The sequence below is a fragment of the Theropithecus gelada genome, chromosome 18 (genome assembly GCF_003255815.1).
Source record: "Theropithecus gelada isolate Dixy chromosome 18, Tgel_1.0, whole genome shotgun sequence".
NCBI classification, from domain to species: Eukaryota; Metazoa; Chordata; class Mammalia; order Primates; family Cercopithecidae; genus Theropithecus; species Theropithecus gelada.
Window position 1 is genome coordinate 54,921,674 of NC_037686.1, and position 17,932 is coordinate 54,939,605.

The 17,932-nt window shown below is 35.3% G+C and overlaps 1 protein-coding gene across 2 annotated transcripts in view; it reads right to left on the minus strand.

Annotated features, from left to right (window-relative positions):
* Positions 1–17,932, minus strand: part of PIGN (phosphatidylinositol glycan anchor biosynthesis class N) — a 138,246-nt gene that overhangs the window by 78,444 nt on the left and 41,870 nt on the right. For both annotated transcript variants that reach the window (XM_025365614.1, XM_025365615.1), the window contains exons 10-13: positions 15,383–15,423; positions 12,511–12,570; positions 11,079–11,171; positions 10,338–10,393 (exon numbers count right to left, since the gene is read on the minus strand). In XM_025365614.1, the coding sequence (XP_025221399.1) occupies positions 10,338–10,393; positions 11,079–11,171; positions 12,511–12,570; positions 15,383–15,423 (250 nt within the window). The remainder of the gene's footprint in view (positions 1–10,337; positions 10,394–11,078; positions 11,172–12,510; positions 12,571–15,382; positions 15,424–17,932) is intronic.

A 17,932-nucleotide genomic window follows, 5' to 3' on the forward strand; every position in this document is an offset into this window, starting at 1 on the left:
ACTGGAGCCTTGACCTCCTTGGCTCAAGTGATCCTCCCACATCAGCCTCCTAAGTAGCTGGGACCTATATTCTGTGGCATTTTGCTTACTCCAATTATCCAGGCCCTAACAAACATACATAATAGTGGAAGGAGAAGATAGGACTGATGATGGAAATGGCAATTAAAAATACATGGCGCTATTTTCCCAACAAGAAAATGCATGGGAAACTACACATGGAAAACATACCGATAAATTTATAAAAAAAAAATCCCTATGAAATGTTCTAACTCTTGATTTAGGATATTTACCTTCTAAATTATTTTTTATTCCCACTTTTATAATGTCAAAAACATCTTATTATTCCCACAAGAATTATTCCTAAATTTAAAAATATCATATATAAAACAACTATACATAAAAAAATCACTATACTATTCATGACATTACAAAAATATATATATAAGATTCCTGAATTTCAAACTTGGGGAAAAAGATTTGATTATTTTCTCCCCCTCCTTTCAGACACTTGTGACTGGTGTGGCAAACTGAGGGCTTTCAGAGAAATCATCTTTGGAGATGATGAGATTTGCTTGTGGTAAAAAGTATAAACAAAAAAATGGCTGAAGGCCAGCCAGGAGGAATGCCAAAGAAACTCCTAAATGATCAGACCACAGAGCTAGTAACATAATTAAAACCACTAGGCCACAGAAGGTATTTTACATTTAAACAAGGAACTTTCGAACAGATGGGGTCCATAAGAGATCAGGAGGAAAAAGTACCCAACTCCAGAATCACTGCATAGATAACAGTGTTAGCTCAGGGCACAGCTGAATACTTACATGCAGCCACAGAGAACAAGACAAAAAGAAAAGAAAGGTAGAAGAGTTCATTTAGGTTGATATAAGGAAAAAATTCTCCTTTGTTTTCACATTACCAAAGTGGGTTTTGAGTCATTAAAATATTTTAATAAAATGTTTAAAATATTCATTAAATTCTATAAGCCCATTATTTCTAGAGGGCTATCATATTTTAATATTGCATTTGCATCTACTGTCCCTTAGCTAAAATACATTTTCTTTAATATATTTAACATGAAAAATATAAGGCAAAAAAAAACCCTATTAAATTTCTTCTATTTGGCTTTAAAATAAGAGTCATCATAAAAAAATATGAAAATATAAGCATACAAAGATGTCTCCCTCCCTCAGTGGTGTGCTGAGTGCTGCGCACACCAGCTCCCAAGGGCAGATAGTGTACAACTCTTCCCTTTCTCTAGTCGCATCATCCTTGGTAGCTTGAAATTGATCATAGTGAGCGTATTTATACCAATGAAATTGGCAAAGACTATTAATGGTAGTCTTTCCCTCTCTCAGAGAGCTGAGCCTCTTGCTAGCACATCACTGCCATACTTTCCCACTTTAAGTCCACGTTCTTAGCTGTCTCAGACGACTGCAGCCTATAGCAATTAGTGTCAGTTAATGAAAGCTGGTATATTGGCTGTTATTACCTCAGAAGTGTGATGAGCTTCTGAGACTTCTTGCGTCTCCATCTCAGCTGCTCTCTGAGGTATCAACAAATCAAAAGTCCTCTTCCCAACACTGCCTTCACTGAAGTTGTCTTGTTTAACTTCCCTACTTCCTATAAATTTGCATCCCTCATCTGTGGGTTTGGTGCTCCTCAACTGTTCTGACAAAAACAGTCACTCATAATACATTGAGCTATCCCTTATCACACTGTATCATTTGCTATACTGCCTATATGTTCCTATCAGACTTAGAGTCCAACAAGGGCAGGCAGCACTACGTCTATCTTTTCCAACACCCAATATAGTGCCTGGAACACAGTAGGAAAACAATAAATATTGGTTAAGTGAATCAATGAAGCATTGTAAGATAATTACTCTGCAATAGCTGAAATGATGACAAATGTAAACTATTAATTTCTGTTGAGAGTCAAATTGTGTCCCCCAAAAATATCCTAACCCCTGGTATCTGGGAATGTGACCTGATTTTGAAATAGTGTCATTGTAGACATCATCAAGCTAAAGCACATTAATACTAAATTAGGGTGAACCTTAAATCTAGTGACTGGTGTCCTTGAGAGGGAGATCTGGAGACAGAGACACAAGGAAGAAGACCACTGATGACAGAGATAGACAGTGGAATGATGAAGCTACAAGCCAAGGAAACCGAGGATTGCTTGCAGTCCCCAGAAGCTAGGTAGAGGCAAGGGAAGACTCTTCTCTAGAGCCTTTGGAGGGAGCATGGTTTTGGTGACACTTGATTTTGGACTTCTGGCCTTAATTTTGGACTTTAGTCTCTAGAACTGTGAAAGAATATATTTCTGTTATGCTAAGCCATGTAGGTTGTGGTAGTTTGTTATGGCAAACTACCTAGAAAACTAATATATCTTCCTATCAACTGCCCAAATTCAGATTGCCCACAAGGAAAAGTGATGGTTTTACCATCTATTGTTCATTTTCCCTTTAATCGATGTATAGTTACAGATATGAAAAAACTAACAAAGTATTAACTTAAAAAGCAACATGTTTGAAATATAACATTCTACATAGAAATTTGTGAGGAAAAATTTCCTTTATTGACTAAATCATCTTTATTGAAAATATCAAGTTTTAAAGAATCTATAAACATGTTATGTTTAAGTTAAAAAAAGAGAGAAATGAGTTGTCTTAATCTGTGCACATTACTTTGCTGTAATTGTTACTATTCACTTCTTCATGGTTTCTTGACTACTATAGAATAAAGTAAACCACATTTTAGGATTATCAAGAATTTTATCAATTATTCAGGGTCAACTAGTGTTTAGAAGACAAGATCTCCTAAAATGCTGCCCTTTACTTACTATGATTTTTGTTACAAAAGTTTTTTTGCTTTCATCTACACATGACCTAATATTTTAGTGATACTTGTCTACTTTTTAGAATGTCTATTTAAAGCAAAAAAATACTTTTAAGAGTATAAAGACAGAGAAAGCAGGATAAAAATTTATTTCTAGAATAATTTTCATTCCTTTAGCATGACCAATGATATAGAATCATATCACCCTTCATGTCATAAGTGAATGAATAATATTTTTCTATGGAGGTATGTGATGCACAGAAGTTTTTTAAAAAATAAATTTCAGTTTTGAAGCATAAAATTACATTTCTTATAAACAGTGAGTAAATCAGATAGGTAAACTGGTAGAAAGGTTCACATACAAGCTAGTATTTAAATTTTGTCTACGACAAGGGCCTTTATCAGCTAAAAGAAACAAATTTTATTAGAGAAACCAAGTATTTGTTGTCATTTTAGTAGAAAATACAATTTTTTGTTAAAATTTCTTTAAGTTGTCCAAATTTGTATAATAATTTTCAAATAAAAAAGTAACAAATACTTTTGCTTCTATTGGCAAGGTATATATCGCCTTCCCAACTCTATATTTTTCCCCCTAAGATATCTCTTAAGAGATCTTTTCTGCTTTCTTCTTATTCTGTGGCATTTTTTCTTTTAAATTATTTCTTGTCATACTCCAGCCTCTACAATACACAATTTTAAACATAAAGTGTTTTTCCACTTTTTGCAGATGGGCGAGCCTTATATGCTTCTCCTGGTCATGTAGCTCCACCTGCTGGTCATCCTTCAGCATACCATCACCAGGGTCTACTGGACCCAATTTTAGCTTTAGGGGTTTTTTTAGTTTTTTTTTTTTAGCAATTCTATTTCTCAGAATGGATGTTTTATTACTTTTATTCTTTTTAGAGGTCTTTAAAATATCAAAGAGAAAATTTACTTATTTTTGCAAAAAATAGGATATGCAATTACCACATGGCCCTTTTAGACCCTTTCATAAGCCTAAGAATCTTGGCAATTTTATTTTTCCTATGTTCTGAAACATTTGCTATTATTTCATTATCCTAGGAATTATTTTATTATTCACCAATTACTCATAACTATGCTAGAAAAGACTGAACAAGACAATGGAAAAATGGTGAAGATACTATAAACTCTAATAATGCTGGTGAAATTAATCATGTCAGGAAAATTTCGATACTATGAATTTTCAGATGCCAATGTCCTAGATGAATTTTCTCAAATTAAGAACAGACAAGTGAACAATATACTTCTAAGAACAAAAAAAAATACTTATACAAAAAGAAAGACTTTATTACACAATAGTTTGTGAAAAGAACCTGGGTTACCTTTTTTGCTAAAAGCATGTGTGACAACAGTATTCTTTGATCTTTTACGTTTATAGGCCAACATTTACTTGATATAGTTTCTAAGAAGACATGCTGACATTATGTGCATATATAAAAGTGATTAAAAAGAAACATATGATGTTAATGTGAAAAAAACCCACTGGACTAAAGAAATAAAGGGCCTATGGTACTCAGTAAATGGTGATAACTGTTTTTTCTGATAACATCAAACATTAAAGACTTGTAATGCAGAGCTAACAATTAGTCAATGCCCTCAAATATATCTGTTTCAAAATACCTCAAAGGAGGAATGAAATTAATGGGTAAAAGTAAATACCCTTAAAAATAATTTAACACATAATTTCTGTGGTTCACATCTCCCTAAATGATTAAAAAATAATTTTCAATTTAGTATTCCACCTGGTTCTGGTATATTTTCCAATTTTATATAACTAATATAATTAATAAATTCTGATTACAGTCAGGTACAGTAGCTCAGGCCTGCAATCCCAGCACTTTGGGAGGCCAAGGCAGGTGGATCACTTGAGCCCAGGAGTTCAAGATAAGCTTGGGCAACATAGGAGATCCCATCTCTATAAAAAGTAATAATAATGATAAAATAAAATTCTGATTATGATGCTAGCTAATATGTTTTCCATATGACTGTTAAATTTTATGTTTTATAGACCTCACACTTTTGATTATTTTTAAATATTTAGTTCTTTAATCAAAGTAGAATTTAGTTTTGTGAATGAAATGAGGTTATGAGAGCTAGCCTTATTTTTTCCAAATAGTTAATTTTCTTAGTACAAATCCTTCTCCTACTGATTTGAAACACTACCTTTAGTCAAAACCAAATCCCATATACTTAAGATAGTCCCAAACTTATGAGAGTTTGACTTAGGATTTTGCAGCTAGCACGGAAGTGATATTCATTCAGTAGAAAGCATACTTTGAGTACCCATACAATCATTTTGTTTTTCACTTTCAATATAGTATTCAATAAATTACATGAGATATTCAATACTTTATTATACAATTGGCTTTATCTTAGATGATTCTGACCAACTGTAGGCTAATATAAGTGTTCTCAGCACATTTAAGGTAGGCTAGACTAAGCTATGATATTCAGTAGGTTAGGTGTATTAAATCCATTTTGTACTTACAATATTTTCAACTTAGGGATGTAACCCCATCATAAGTCAAGGTGCATGTTGTAGACAAGTGAATCTTGTCTTTTATGTACTCACGAATCAGTCCCACTAAATCTATATGTTTAGTCTGCATCAATATCACATTTTTTAGAGTTATAATAGCTTTAGAATGTATTTTGTTATCTAGGAGAGCAAATCTCTTGTTCTTCTTTCTCAAAACTAATTAAGCTATTCTTGAGAACTTATTTTTGTTATAAATTTTAAAATTATGTTTTTGAATTATACAAAAATCCTTTAGTTATAATACCATATTCAGTAAGTAATTTGGAGAGGACTGACATTTTTACAATATTGAACAGTACTATCCAACATTTGTTTATTGTCTGTTATGTCCTTAATAAAATTTGATAGTTTTCTTTACAATGGACATTTCTCATCATTTTATTGCTGAGTATTTTATTTCTATTATGAATCCTTTTCCAATTACATATTCTACTGAATTTGTGCCAATGATTAGAATATCTATTTATTTTGATAAATATACTTTTAAAAATACATTTTATCAAAGCAATATATGCACATATTTTGAAAAAAATCAAACAGTACACAAGGGCATAATAATTCTTTTTCATTTCTCAGTTCACCAACCCAGACCAAAAACTTTTACATGTGTTTGTTTTTAGTTATTCCGGTAGTTGCCTACATTTTTAAAAAACATGTTCTTCTTGCTTTTTCTTGACTTGATGACTGGGGGTACTTTTTGTTGACTCCCTGTTGTCTCTGGCTTTCCTCGCCACTCAATTTGGCTATATCACATTTTTACCTCCTTTTTTGGTGACCTTGGTTACTTTCATAATCTAATACCCAAGGCTGGGCGTGGTGGCTCATGCCTATAATCCCAGTACTTTGGGAGGCCGAGGAGGGCGGATCACGAGGTCAGGAGTTCGAGACCAGCCTAGCCAACATGGTGAAACCCCATCTCTACTAAAAATACAAAAATTTGCTGGGTGTGGTGGCACGCGCTTGTAATCCCAGCTACTCAGGAGGCTGAGGAAGGAGAATCGCTTGAACCTGGGAGGCTGAGGTTGCAGTAAGCCGAGATTGAGCTACTGCACTCCAGCCTGGGCAACAGGACGAGACTCAGTCTCAAAACAAAACAAAACAAAACCAAACCAAACAAAACAAAACAAAACAAAAACTAATACCTAAACCTCTGACTAATTAAACTAAAGATAAAATTCTCCATATTCTATTTCATGAAGACAATAGCACCGCCACTATTCCATGTACATTTCCTTCCCTCTCTGCCTTCCAACCTGTTAACTGTACTTGTACATTTTCAAGGCTGCTAACATTTGCATCATATTCGGTAATCATAATTCATTCTTCCCTGTTTTGTCCAAGGATTGACTCTAAAAGCTGAAAACCAATATTTATATCATCATGACTATTTAAATACTATCCACTGAAAAACAAAGTTTTATGCTACAATTAGATTTTCTCATCTATTTCTTTAAAGCCTTGACCCACACGACAATGTTCAAAGGAATTCCCTTTCTCACAGTCCTAGCAACTGTCCAAAATCATGCCACATCTGAGGGTGCTTTATATTTGAAGCATGCTTTCTTATAAAGTTTGAAATGTTTCTTTCTCCCTTTTCTGATTGTCATTGTTTTGTTTTTTTGGGGGGGTGGCGCAGATGAAGAAATGTATGCTTTCTATGTATACATCATGTCCTTAATTTCTTTCAGCTTCTTACTCAATCTATCTATTACTTAAAATTCATTTCATTTAGTTTGAGGTCTACACACTTCCTATTCTAATTTGGAGGATCTGCCTCTCATTTGGACCATTCTTATACAATTTATCTTTCTTTAAGTTTTTTGTTGCATTCTTCTTATGAAATATTTATTTTATTAAATGTAAGAGTTATTTTTAATGCATCTAGTACCTATCTACATTTTGCAAAGTTAATGCTGCTTTTGTTTTATGGATGCAATAGTTTCTTAAATATTTCTGAGAATTTTAATGTTTTTAGGTTTGGTTCTGTTCCTTGAATTTCATATGACCTCAAGAGTCTATTTCTCATGTTATCTTAGATCTTTTTGGTCATATTGCAGGCTTTTAGCAAGTGGTGATTTTTAGCCAGACAGGTCTACAGGCAGGGCTGGTCACTACACTCCAGGGTGGGTGAGCCAGTACATAGGAATCAGCCATCTTGCCAGGCCCCCAGAGGACACAAAGGTAGTAGTGGCTCTAAATATGTATGTGTAGGCAGACACTGAACATCAAAGTAGGGGAAGTCTATGATCAGTTACCATGCCACATGGAAAAAGGGGGAGCAGTATACACCTGAACCCTTGCTGAAGAGTCCTTCCCTAACCAGCCTTTCTTTCTTTTCTTTTCTTTCTTTTTTTTTTTTTTGTTTTTCAGACAGGGTCTCACTCTGTTGCCCAGGCTGGAGTGTAGTGGTGGGATCTTGGCTCACTGCTGCAACCTCCGCCTCCCAGGTTCAAGTGATTCTCATGCCTCAGCCTCCCGAGTAACTGGGATTACAGGCAGGCGTCACCATGCCTGGCTCATTTTTATATTTTTTGGTAGAGGCAGGGTTTCACCACATTGGCCAGGCTCCTAACCAGTCTTTCTAAAGTGGTTGGTCTAAAGTAACCCTCACTTATTCTCACTCTCAACAGCCCTTGTATTTTCTTCATAAAAGGAATTGATAATGTATTTCTTATTCACGTCTTCATTTGGTTATAGTTTGCCTGTGACACTACTGTACAAATAAATTCTATGAATGCAAAGCCTTTGTCTATCCTGTTCACTGCTATATCCACAAAACACATACCAGTCAATCAATATTTCTTGAAAAAGGTATGAACACTTACATATTCCTCAGAACCAATTCCACTAACAAATCTCAATTCTATACTACAATAAAAGAAAATTAGAATTAGCATAAGAGATGTAAATAACATAATATCCTAACGATATATTTAGGGTAATCAATTTTATATGATTGTAACTTGCAAAATGCTAATTTCATTTTATTTTTACTGTCCTATACACACATATATACACACAAACAAAGTCAAGTATACAACCATATTATTCAGAGGGTAATACAATATTTATGCCTTTCTTTTTTGTTTTTGAGATGGAGGCTCGCTCTATTGCCCAGGCTGGAGTACAGTGGCATGATCTCAGCTCACTGCAACCTCCGCCTCCTGGGTTCAAGCGATTCTCCTGCCCCAGCCTCTGGAGTAGCTGGGATTACAGGCATGCGCCACCACGCCCAGCAAATTTTTGCATTTTCAGTAGAGACAGGGTATCACCATGTTGGCCAGGCTGGTCTCAAACTCCTGGCCTTGTGATCCGCCTGCCTCGGCCTCCCAAAGTGCTGGGATTATAGGTGTGAGCCACCGCGCCCGGCCGCTTTTCTAATTTATGAATATCATACTAGTGCAACAGAAGTTGTCAAAAATAATTCCAATGAAGTCATTCAATCACATCCTTAAGATTCATAGATAAAACAATTTCTATTTAATTGGTCAACAGCAAAATCCTTGCTAATTGAATGTGAACCTCAAAGATGCAAGCCCAACACAGTCAGTAGTGCAGAGCCAGGTCTGTGATCTAGATCTTTCCTCTCCTGATTCAAGGAAAACACATCTTCCTGGACCTGGGGGCTCTCTTCTTTGCCTACTGTAACGGTTAATATTGAGTGTCAACTTGATTGAAGGTTGTAAAGTATTGTTCTTGGGTGTGTCTGTGACATTGTTGCCAAAGGAGATTAACCTTCTGAGTCAGTGGAGTGGGAGAAGCAGACACACCCTCAATCTGGGTAGGCATCATCTAATCAGCTGCCAGCACAGCTAGAATAAAGCAGGCAGAAGAATGTGGAACGAGCAGACTTGCTGAGTTTTCCAGCCTCATATTTCTCCTGTGCTGGATGCTGCCTGCCCTTGAACATTAGACTCGGAATTCTTCAGCTTTTGGACTCTTGGACTTACACCAGTGGTTTGCTAGGGGCTCTCTGGCCTTTGGCCACAGACTGAAGGCTACACTGTCAGCTTCCCTACTTTTGAGGTTTTGGGACTCAGACTGGCTTCCTTGCTCCTCATATTGCAGACGGCCTATTCTGGATGTCACCTTGTGATTATGTGAGTCGATACCCCTTAATAAACTCCCCTTCACATATACATCTATCCTATTAGTTCTGTCCCTCTAGAGAACCCTAATACACTCACCCAGTAGGATTTGATGTCTCCTAGAATTCTAGAGCCTACTATATGTGTAGCAGTTCTCCAGGCTCAGCAACCCAAGTAGCTGGGACTACAGGCATGCGCCACTATGTGCGGCTAATTTTTGTATTTTTAGTAGACACGGGGTTTCACCATGTTGCCCAGGCTGGTCTCGATCTCCTGAGCTCCAGAAATCTGCCCACCTCAGCCTCCCAAAGTGCTGGGACTACAGGCATGAGCCACTGCACCTAGCCTATCTTTATTCTTATGGCTTCAAAATCTTCACAAGCAGCATACATCTTCTGAGATCCAAGCCCCTCTTTCTAATTAATTAACTGATATCTTCAAATGTAAGTTGAACTTAGTAACATTCATCTTTGTCTCTTGAACTAGTTCTTCTTTCAATAAGCCATATGGAACCAGCATCTTCCTAATCAACCAAGCCAAGTGCCAGGAAGTCACACTCTTTCCTGCCCCCACACCTTCCTAGCCAACCAGTCAAGCCCTGTGGAGTTCATCTCCTTAATATTTCTCATGTATCTCTCCATTCCCCCATCCCTCTTCCAGCCAAAGTTATCTAGCACCTGGCTCATTATTTAACAACAGTAATAGAAGAGGATTTCAATTTGGAGTTTATACTAATGTATATAAAATGGCAAACTGTATAAGTAAACTAATCCTATCACTCAGTGAAAAACTGCAAACTCAGTGGAAAATTCTTTCCTTCAAGTTAATAAAAAAATGTAAGGGACTTACTTAAATGGTGTAAACAAAAATGGTAAAGTAACTTCTTTTTTCTGAGTCATTTTCACCTGGGAACCAAGTATGAAAATATTACAAATGAGAAAAAAATGAATTTCATTTTGAAATATAAACATCCATTAAAGTGATTCTTCAGGGATGATTAACCACTTTGAAAATAAATGGAATTTTATGTTACTATATTGTTTCATAAATATTTAAAGAAAAATTTAACATTTTCTTACTATCTCAATAAGCTGAGAATTAAACATATCAATCTTGCAAAATAACATACTGTAATTAAAATTGTACTTCCTTAACTCTGAAAATAAAACAAGCCAAACTGCTTATTCTTAAAAGTGTTAAGAATAACAGAAGGTTTTAGTCAAAGAGTCACCTCTTTAAACTCTTAACGAATCTCATAACGTACATGGAATGACAAGAAATGTTGCAATCTCTAATAAGACTTCTATGGGGCAAATTCTAATAGTTAAAGAATTGGCTTGCAGTCGTTGTAAGCATACGTGGTAATCTTACATTCAGTCATTCCCCTCAAAGATAATTTGATGCCCTCAGACTGAGCCATAGAACCTACACTTCAGAAATGTGAAACAAGTCAAATACGTAAAATTTAAGGGTAAATTACAGGGAAATAGTTAAAAAACAAAATCAAGTATTTTCCCTTAATATATTCAATATTTAAATTGTAGTACTGTCCATTTTTGTGCGTGCCTTTTTAAATTTTTTTTTTTTTACCTTGAACTGTTCAAGAATCTGTACTGCATTTGTAAACATGCTCTCTGCTTTGAAGAGATCAGTGTTGTTAAGATAATCCACAGGAAGGATTCCCTGCAAATAACAAACACCAGCTTATGGATAGTATTCAGACAGCTCAGGCTATTCTTATAAAACAAAACAGACTGAAAAGCAATAAAGATAAGGCATATGGACAAATAAATAATTGAAATAGTTAAATGAAAAATCTTTTTAAAACTATAACTGAAAAATGTTCTATTATTTTTCTCATAAAGTAGATGTATTAAGATAAGCAAAGCAAGAGATGAATTAAATTCACTAACACCTGGCATTGGCTGAGAGATAACTATGTTCTAGGCAGTGAACTGAGTGCTTCACACAAAAAAAACAATTACTATGGTAGGCCACAGCTAGCATACTTAAAATGAAAGACTTCAGACATATCAGAGTGTACCGTACATAATAAGAGTAAGGACTATTCTGGTAAACTTTTGTTTCATTATACACATACACAAATACTATGACTGTTGGGGTCATATTACTCAGCATTCTGGGTTAAATAACATTATTTTTTAAGAGTACATTTGATTTTGAAGAGCTAATAAGAGTGGCTGGTTGAAATAGTTATTTTCGGCATTTCGGTATCCAGGGCCCATTCTTAACAGCATTACTATTTTCTGTTGAGAAATCTTGCCCATTAGATACAGCATGTTAGGTTTATAATCTAGGGAACTGCTGATCTGGAATTTGACTCCTGATAGTCAAGGGATAGAAACTAAGGTATAATGCTACTCTACCCTCATATCAATGCCCTGAGAACAGCTCTGCCATGGGATCATGGCTGTGGTTCGTTCTTCCAAGTCTCCAGATATCCTGGTTCCAGGTTATTCCAAGCCTGGTTTTCAAGCACCACTTTGTTTCAGCAAATCACCAATACCTTTTCAATAACTACCCTTTAAACGAAGTCAGTTTTTGCTGCTTGTAATAAAAAAATTACTTACACATTTCTATCACTTATAACCAGAATACAAAGATATAAATCATACACATTTTAGAAAATTAAAGTACTTAAAGAAAAGCTATTTGGCTCATGTTCCATGTTACAGAATATAATACACAAGCAATTATGAGGTACTGCATATTTAGAAATAAATACACAGGAATATATAGTTATAAATGTAATCAAAGATCATATAAGCTGGAAGCAGTGGTGCATGCCTATAATCCCAGACACTTGGGAGGCTGAGATGGGAGGACTGCTTGAGCCCAGAAGTTCAAGACCAGCCTGGGCAACACAGCAAGACCCTGTCTAAAAAAAAAAAAAGAAAAAATAGACTCCCAGATTATTCAGAAACACATAAAAAAGAGTAAATTTTACTGTGCAATAGTTTTTTTTTATACTGAGAGTTGATAATAAAATTTTATTCCTTACCACTGAGTTAAGAGGAAAGGGAACTCCAATAAGAGAAGTCATCAATGGTGCAATATCAGCCTACAAATAAAAAAGCTCAATTCTAAGAAGTCTATGGACATCAACAAAGAAATTAAATAATGTAATACAACCATATTTTGGAATATAACCATGATATTTGTTATAATCAGTTACCTTCAAACATGTATTTAATACAAAAAGATATTAATCTCTAAAAGTGTCATTTGCTAGACGTATATGAATCTATAAAAAAAAATTGAAAAGAAACCAGTAAAAGCCCTAAATGTAAAACATACTAAAACAAAAAAATTACTTATCCTATTAGCTAAGAATTTGACCATTTTATGTAACAGTTTTTCAGTATTATACAAGGATGCCTTATTTAGACATAAAATGAATATCAAGAGTAGACTTTAACTGGAGAAATGTATATATTAACTAGAAAAACAAAGTATCAGAAGGATACTTTGACCAGCCAGTGATGTTCAGAAAAGACATAAACCAGAGAAGAGGCTCTTTAGTCAAAAGATCCCAAATACCATTTTGGATATCTCCTCTTCAAGGTCATTTTCTCGGAAGACTTGTTCATCTTTTTTCTATCTTCACTTCCTCACCTTCCCATCACTCTTCTGCCCACTGTGGCTCACTCTGACCTTTTATCATTCCATAGACTGCTCTCTCTAAGAGAGCTAACCACCCATTTTCTAAATCTAATTGACTACGTTTATATAAGTCCTTATAATTTTTCAGGCAATGAAATACTCAGAATTGAGAACACCCAGCTTCAAATTTTCAGGCAGGTTTTTTAACCCTCCAATTGCTCGATTTCTTTATCAGTTAAAAAAATAAATACAAGTTTTTCCCTTAAAGAGGTATGACAGGATTAAATGAGATAAAACTTATAAAGTACTTGGCACATAATAAGCCTGTGACAATGACAGCTACAAGTGTTGCTGGCATTACTAGACCTTTCAGCAGTATGGCATAGGCCACTCCTTTCTTGGCCTCAACACCACACAGCTGAGTTTCTTCTATCTCACTGGCTCCTCCTTTTCAGATACCTTCACTACTCCCTCACTTAAAGTTGGAATTCATCAAGTTTGTTCCCAGGCTCTCAATCTTTCTCACTTGCTACTATTTAGACTGTCCTCCAGGTGCCATCCTGCAGAAAACTGGAAATCTCCAAAGTCTTTCTAGTCGCCTTTTCCTTTTCCCTCAGAATCCACTGTCAGCCACCTCTAATCTCTTCTCCACGCTGCAGCCAGGGGGATTCTTCCACACACAAAAAACCACATCATGTCACTCTCTAGGCTTCAAACTCTTCAAGGATTCTTTGAACTTTCAGAATTAAGTTCAGAAGGCCCATGAGACCCTGAAGGGTCCGTGCCTCCCTTCTGCCTCACACCACCCCATGGCTTCTATTGCGGTATAACAGCTTTCTTCAAGACCCTTTAATATACCATGTAACCTCTCACCAGAACTTAGTGTATGCATTTCCTCTGCCTGAAAAGCCCTCCTCCTACTGCCTTGGCCTACTAATTCCTGCTTATTCATGAATCTTAGCTCAATCCTTGACTTCTCAGGAAGACTTTGCTGACCACAGTCTATCACATACATCCACTCTACAGTCTCACTGCTGCACAAATCTCTTTTGTAGTAGTTACCACAGCTTCAAGTTTACATGTATTTGTACAACAGACTGATGAGTATCTGTTCTTACCCCTAAGGTATAAATTTCCCAGGACAGGGATTAAGTCTGCCTTTACTCACCACTAAATACTTACACTTAGTACAAAGTTGAAACACACCACAGACACATCACAGTGTTAGTAGAAGGAATGAATAGAAGAAGAGATTCTCATTTGATGGAGATCTGAAGCAGGAATGTTCGCCAACAGACTGACAATTCAGAGAGCAGTAACTGAATCTATGTTAAATTGCTGATTATGATCTGGTCTGGCTATGAATACGAGATGTTCTTGTTTTGTGATCTTCAAGTCATTCCTGTCTTTTTGACAGTGATTTTTAATTGCAAATTAATAAATTGCTATTCTGACTTAATATGTTCATGTTCATTTACTTGGGTAGTATGCATCTATCCTGGGAGAAGACTATTCTTATTATGCTGGGAAGAAACAAGTTTCTACAACCACAGGTCTGAAAGTGAGACCCTGGACCTTGATTTGTCCACCACAGTAAGTAATCTCAGCTTGTGTGGTGACCTGGAAGGCAAGATACTCCTGCCACTTTGGAAGCCATATCCCAATGATGCTATACCTTCTATAAATAGCGAAAATGGCTATTAAAGTAGCATGTTTTTAACAATGACAATTATGTGCTTCATATTTACAGACAATGCTACTAGTCTAACTTTATCAGACTGGCTATACATTTTCCTCTAACAGAGGGTTTCTAGCTGAGTAATTTATAATCTCATCACTTTTTTCCCATTGCATTTGTAAGGTTGCTGGTTAGAAGTAAAGGTAAAATATGTGTTAACAAAAAGAAAATGTAACTGATATACTATAGGAAAGGAACCCATAACAGGAATTTTAATAGATCTGTGCTTAAATTAAGCAATACAATCATGAAAAGCAATCACAGAAATTTAACAGGCATGCGAACTTCAATTTACATAACAAATAATTATCCAGTGTTATTTGGAAAAAGTCTTTTATTTTCACTTGAAGTTTTGTTTGTTTTGCCACGACAGATTAGTTGAGCTAAAATATTTGCACTAAAAGAATTCCCCTTAGTAACTGAAATGTTTTGAAAAAGAATTTGTCAATATTATCTATTTTTTATAGTTTTTGACTAACCTCCTTATAGAAGATAAAATTAAATTTGAATGTAATAAAATCAAAATGGATACCTGATTGACATCTAGCCTCTTCCAGTTCTCCAATCTCCACTCTGAAAGATAAAATCAGACACAAGATCTGATGTTAAGATTTAAAAAAGAATAAATCATTTGATTTTTAGGAGTGCCCAATACTTATGGAAAACATAGGTATTAGAAATGTCTATTTTAAGCCAACTATGAATAAAAATCATGCTTAAAGGCAAAGGTATATTTTTTTAAATAATTTTTTAAAAAGTAAATATTTGGTGTTTCCTGTGATGGAAGCATTAAGCTTCTTAAATGCTCTTTGGGAGATAATTGTTTCAAAATATCAGAGGCTGAGGAAGGAAAGATGGAAGTGAAAAAGCACAATGGTAACAACTGTCAGCATTGAAAACTCATTACAATCCTGTTCGAGAGAGTTATTAAGGCAATTGATAGGAAGTTAATTAATTCAAGCTTCTCTTTTTTTCTGTGATGGCAGTTGCTCCCAAAACACTTAAAACTGTAGTTGTGATATTCCTGTAGTCACTAATCACAAATGTTAACATAGTATATTGAGTTATTATTAAAATTGCCTTCAAAGATAGGCTCATTCTTTCATTTTGCTACACATAAATTCAGAAATTGCATCTAACAGAAATCGAAACAAGTGATTATGAGAGACCAAGTTTTGATTTAATGGCTTTAGGATATACTGCCAAAAGAGTTATAAGATATTGTATAATAAAATTTCATTCAATAAGCTAATTAAAGTTTAAAAATATGTTTCTGACTCTACTAGTCAACTGCCAAAAATTCACAATAATCAGTTGATGAAAAAGTGCACATTCCTTCTCTCTAAAATGTATATTTAATATTCATATGAGAAAAAATGCATTTATTTTGTGACAATTCTTGAAATCATGTGATTCTAAAACATCAATTCAGTGAGAAATCAAATGCCAAAATAAAGTTAAATCTCATAAATACAAACATACTATTTACCCTACTTTCTATTTTGATCCAATCTAATCCATTTATCACAGAGCAGTCAGAAAGGTAGCTCCTATGGCAAACTGGAATGTTGGCAATGCTCTAACAGGTTTTAACGATAGAGCACTGCACTCAGAACATACTTCATGCTCTCCTTACCCAGGCTTTGGTGCATCAAATGATCTACCTCTTGTTTACCTCTCCAACCTCTCAACTCATTATACTCTGCTCCTAGCTGACAGTGCTCAGCCACATCAGCCTTCCAATTCTGTTCCTCGAACAAGCTAAGCTCTTTGTATTTTTTGCCTCTTCATTTGCTATTCCCTCTGCCTGAAACATTCCTGCCCTAACCTTCATATGAATGGCTCCCTCTTATCCTAACTGTGAAGAGACGTACTATTAGCCCACTCTATAAAATGTATCCTGCTCCATAAGGGAAACTTCTAGGGTACTGCAAATGTATGGCGAATCTGGGTGGAGATTACATGGTACATATATATGCAGGTAAAATTCATAAAGCTATACATTTAAAACTAATGCATTTTGCCTCCTTTGCTAAATATCTTAATAAAAACATGGGAGACTGAGTCAGGCATGGTACACACCTGTGGTTCCAGCTACTTGGGAGGCTGGGGCAGGAAGATTGCTTGAGCCCAGGAGTTCTAGTCTGTAGTGAGCTACGATTGGCCTGTGAACCTGTTAACAGTTACTACATTCCAGCCCATTCCATTCCTTTAGAGACACAGCAAGAATCTGTCTCTAAAGAAACTATGGGGGACAGGGTGGAGAAAGGAGCCTGGTCCTACCTCCTCTTTTATCATATCACCCTGATTTTCTTCATAAAATTATCATAATGTGTAAATTTTGTTTATAATTGCTTTAATTCTCCTACTAGAATGCTAAGTTCTGAGAAAGCAGGGGCTATCTCAAAGATATACAGTAGATGAAAAAAAGAGTCCTCTAGCTTCTTTTTCTTTCATACCTAAATAAATCTGGAAATGATAATGACAGTGTACTGGTTGCACTGTTGTGGCCCCTTGTCAATATCTCCTCTGTGGACCTGTGATTTGGCATGATGCTCTCCATCAGCACTTACAAACATATAAGAAATCGCCCTCTGAAAAATGCACCATTACTTACTGAAGACATGCTATTGAGTGCATTATTCACTGTGCTCTTCTGTCTTCATTAGGGCCTAGGGTTGAAATAGCTCAGTACTACCTCTTGCTTTTTATCTAATAGAGATATTTTGCAGGTTGTATGATTTTATAACTGATAGTATGTACTTTGCTTGAGTTGAAAAATCTCAATCAAACTGATAATTTACCTCTATGAAACCTTAAATTTCCTCTTATTTAATTTTTATTTACTCTACCTCACATTCAAATTAATTAATAAATTAATAAAAGAACATCGAAAGTTCAGTTTATCAGTTGAGACATTCAGAAAGGTCTAGTTATTAGCAGTGGTGTGCTGGGAAGGGTTCAACAAATGGCTCTTTGAGAAGAGAAAAACCAACAATCCCTTGTAGTGTTTGCATAGAAACAGTAATGGCACAAATGTCAAAATGAGGGATTTACAACTAAAATTTGAAAAGTGATTTCT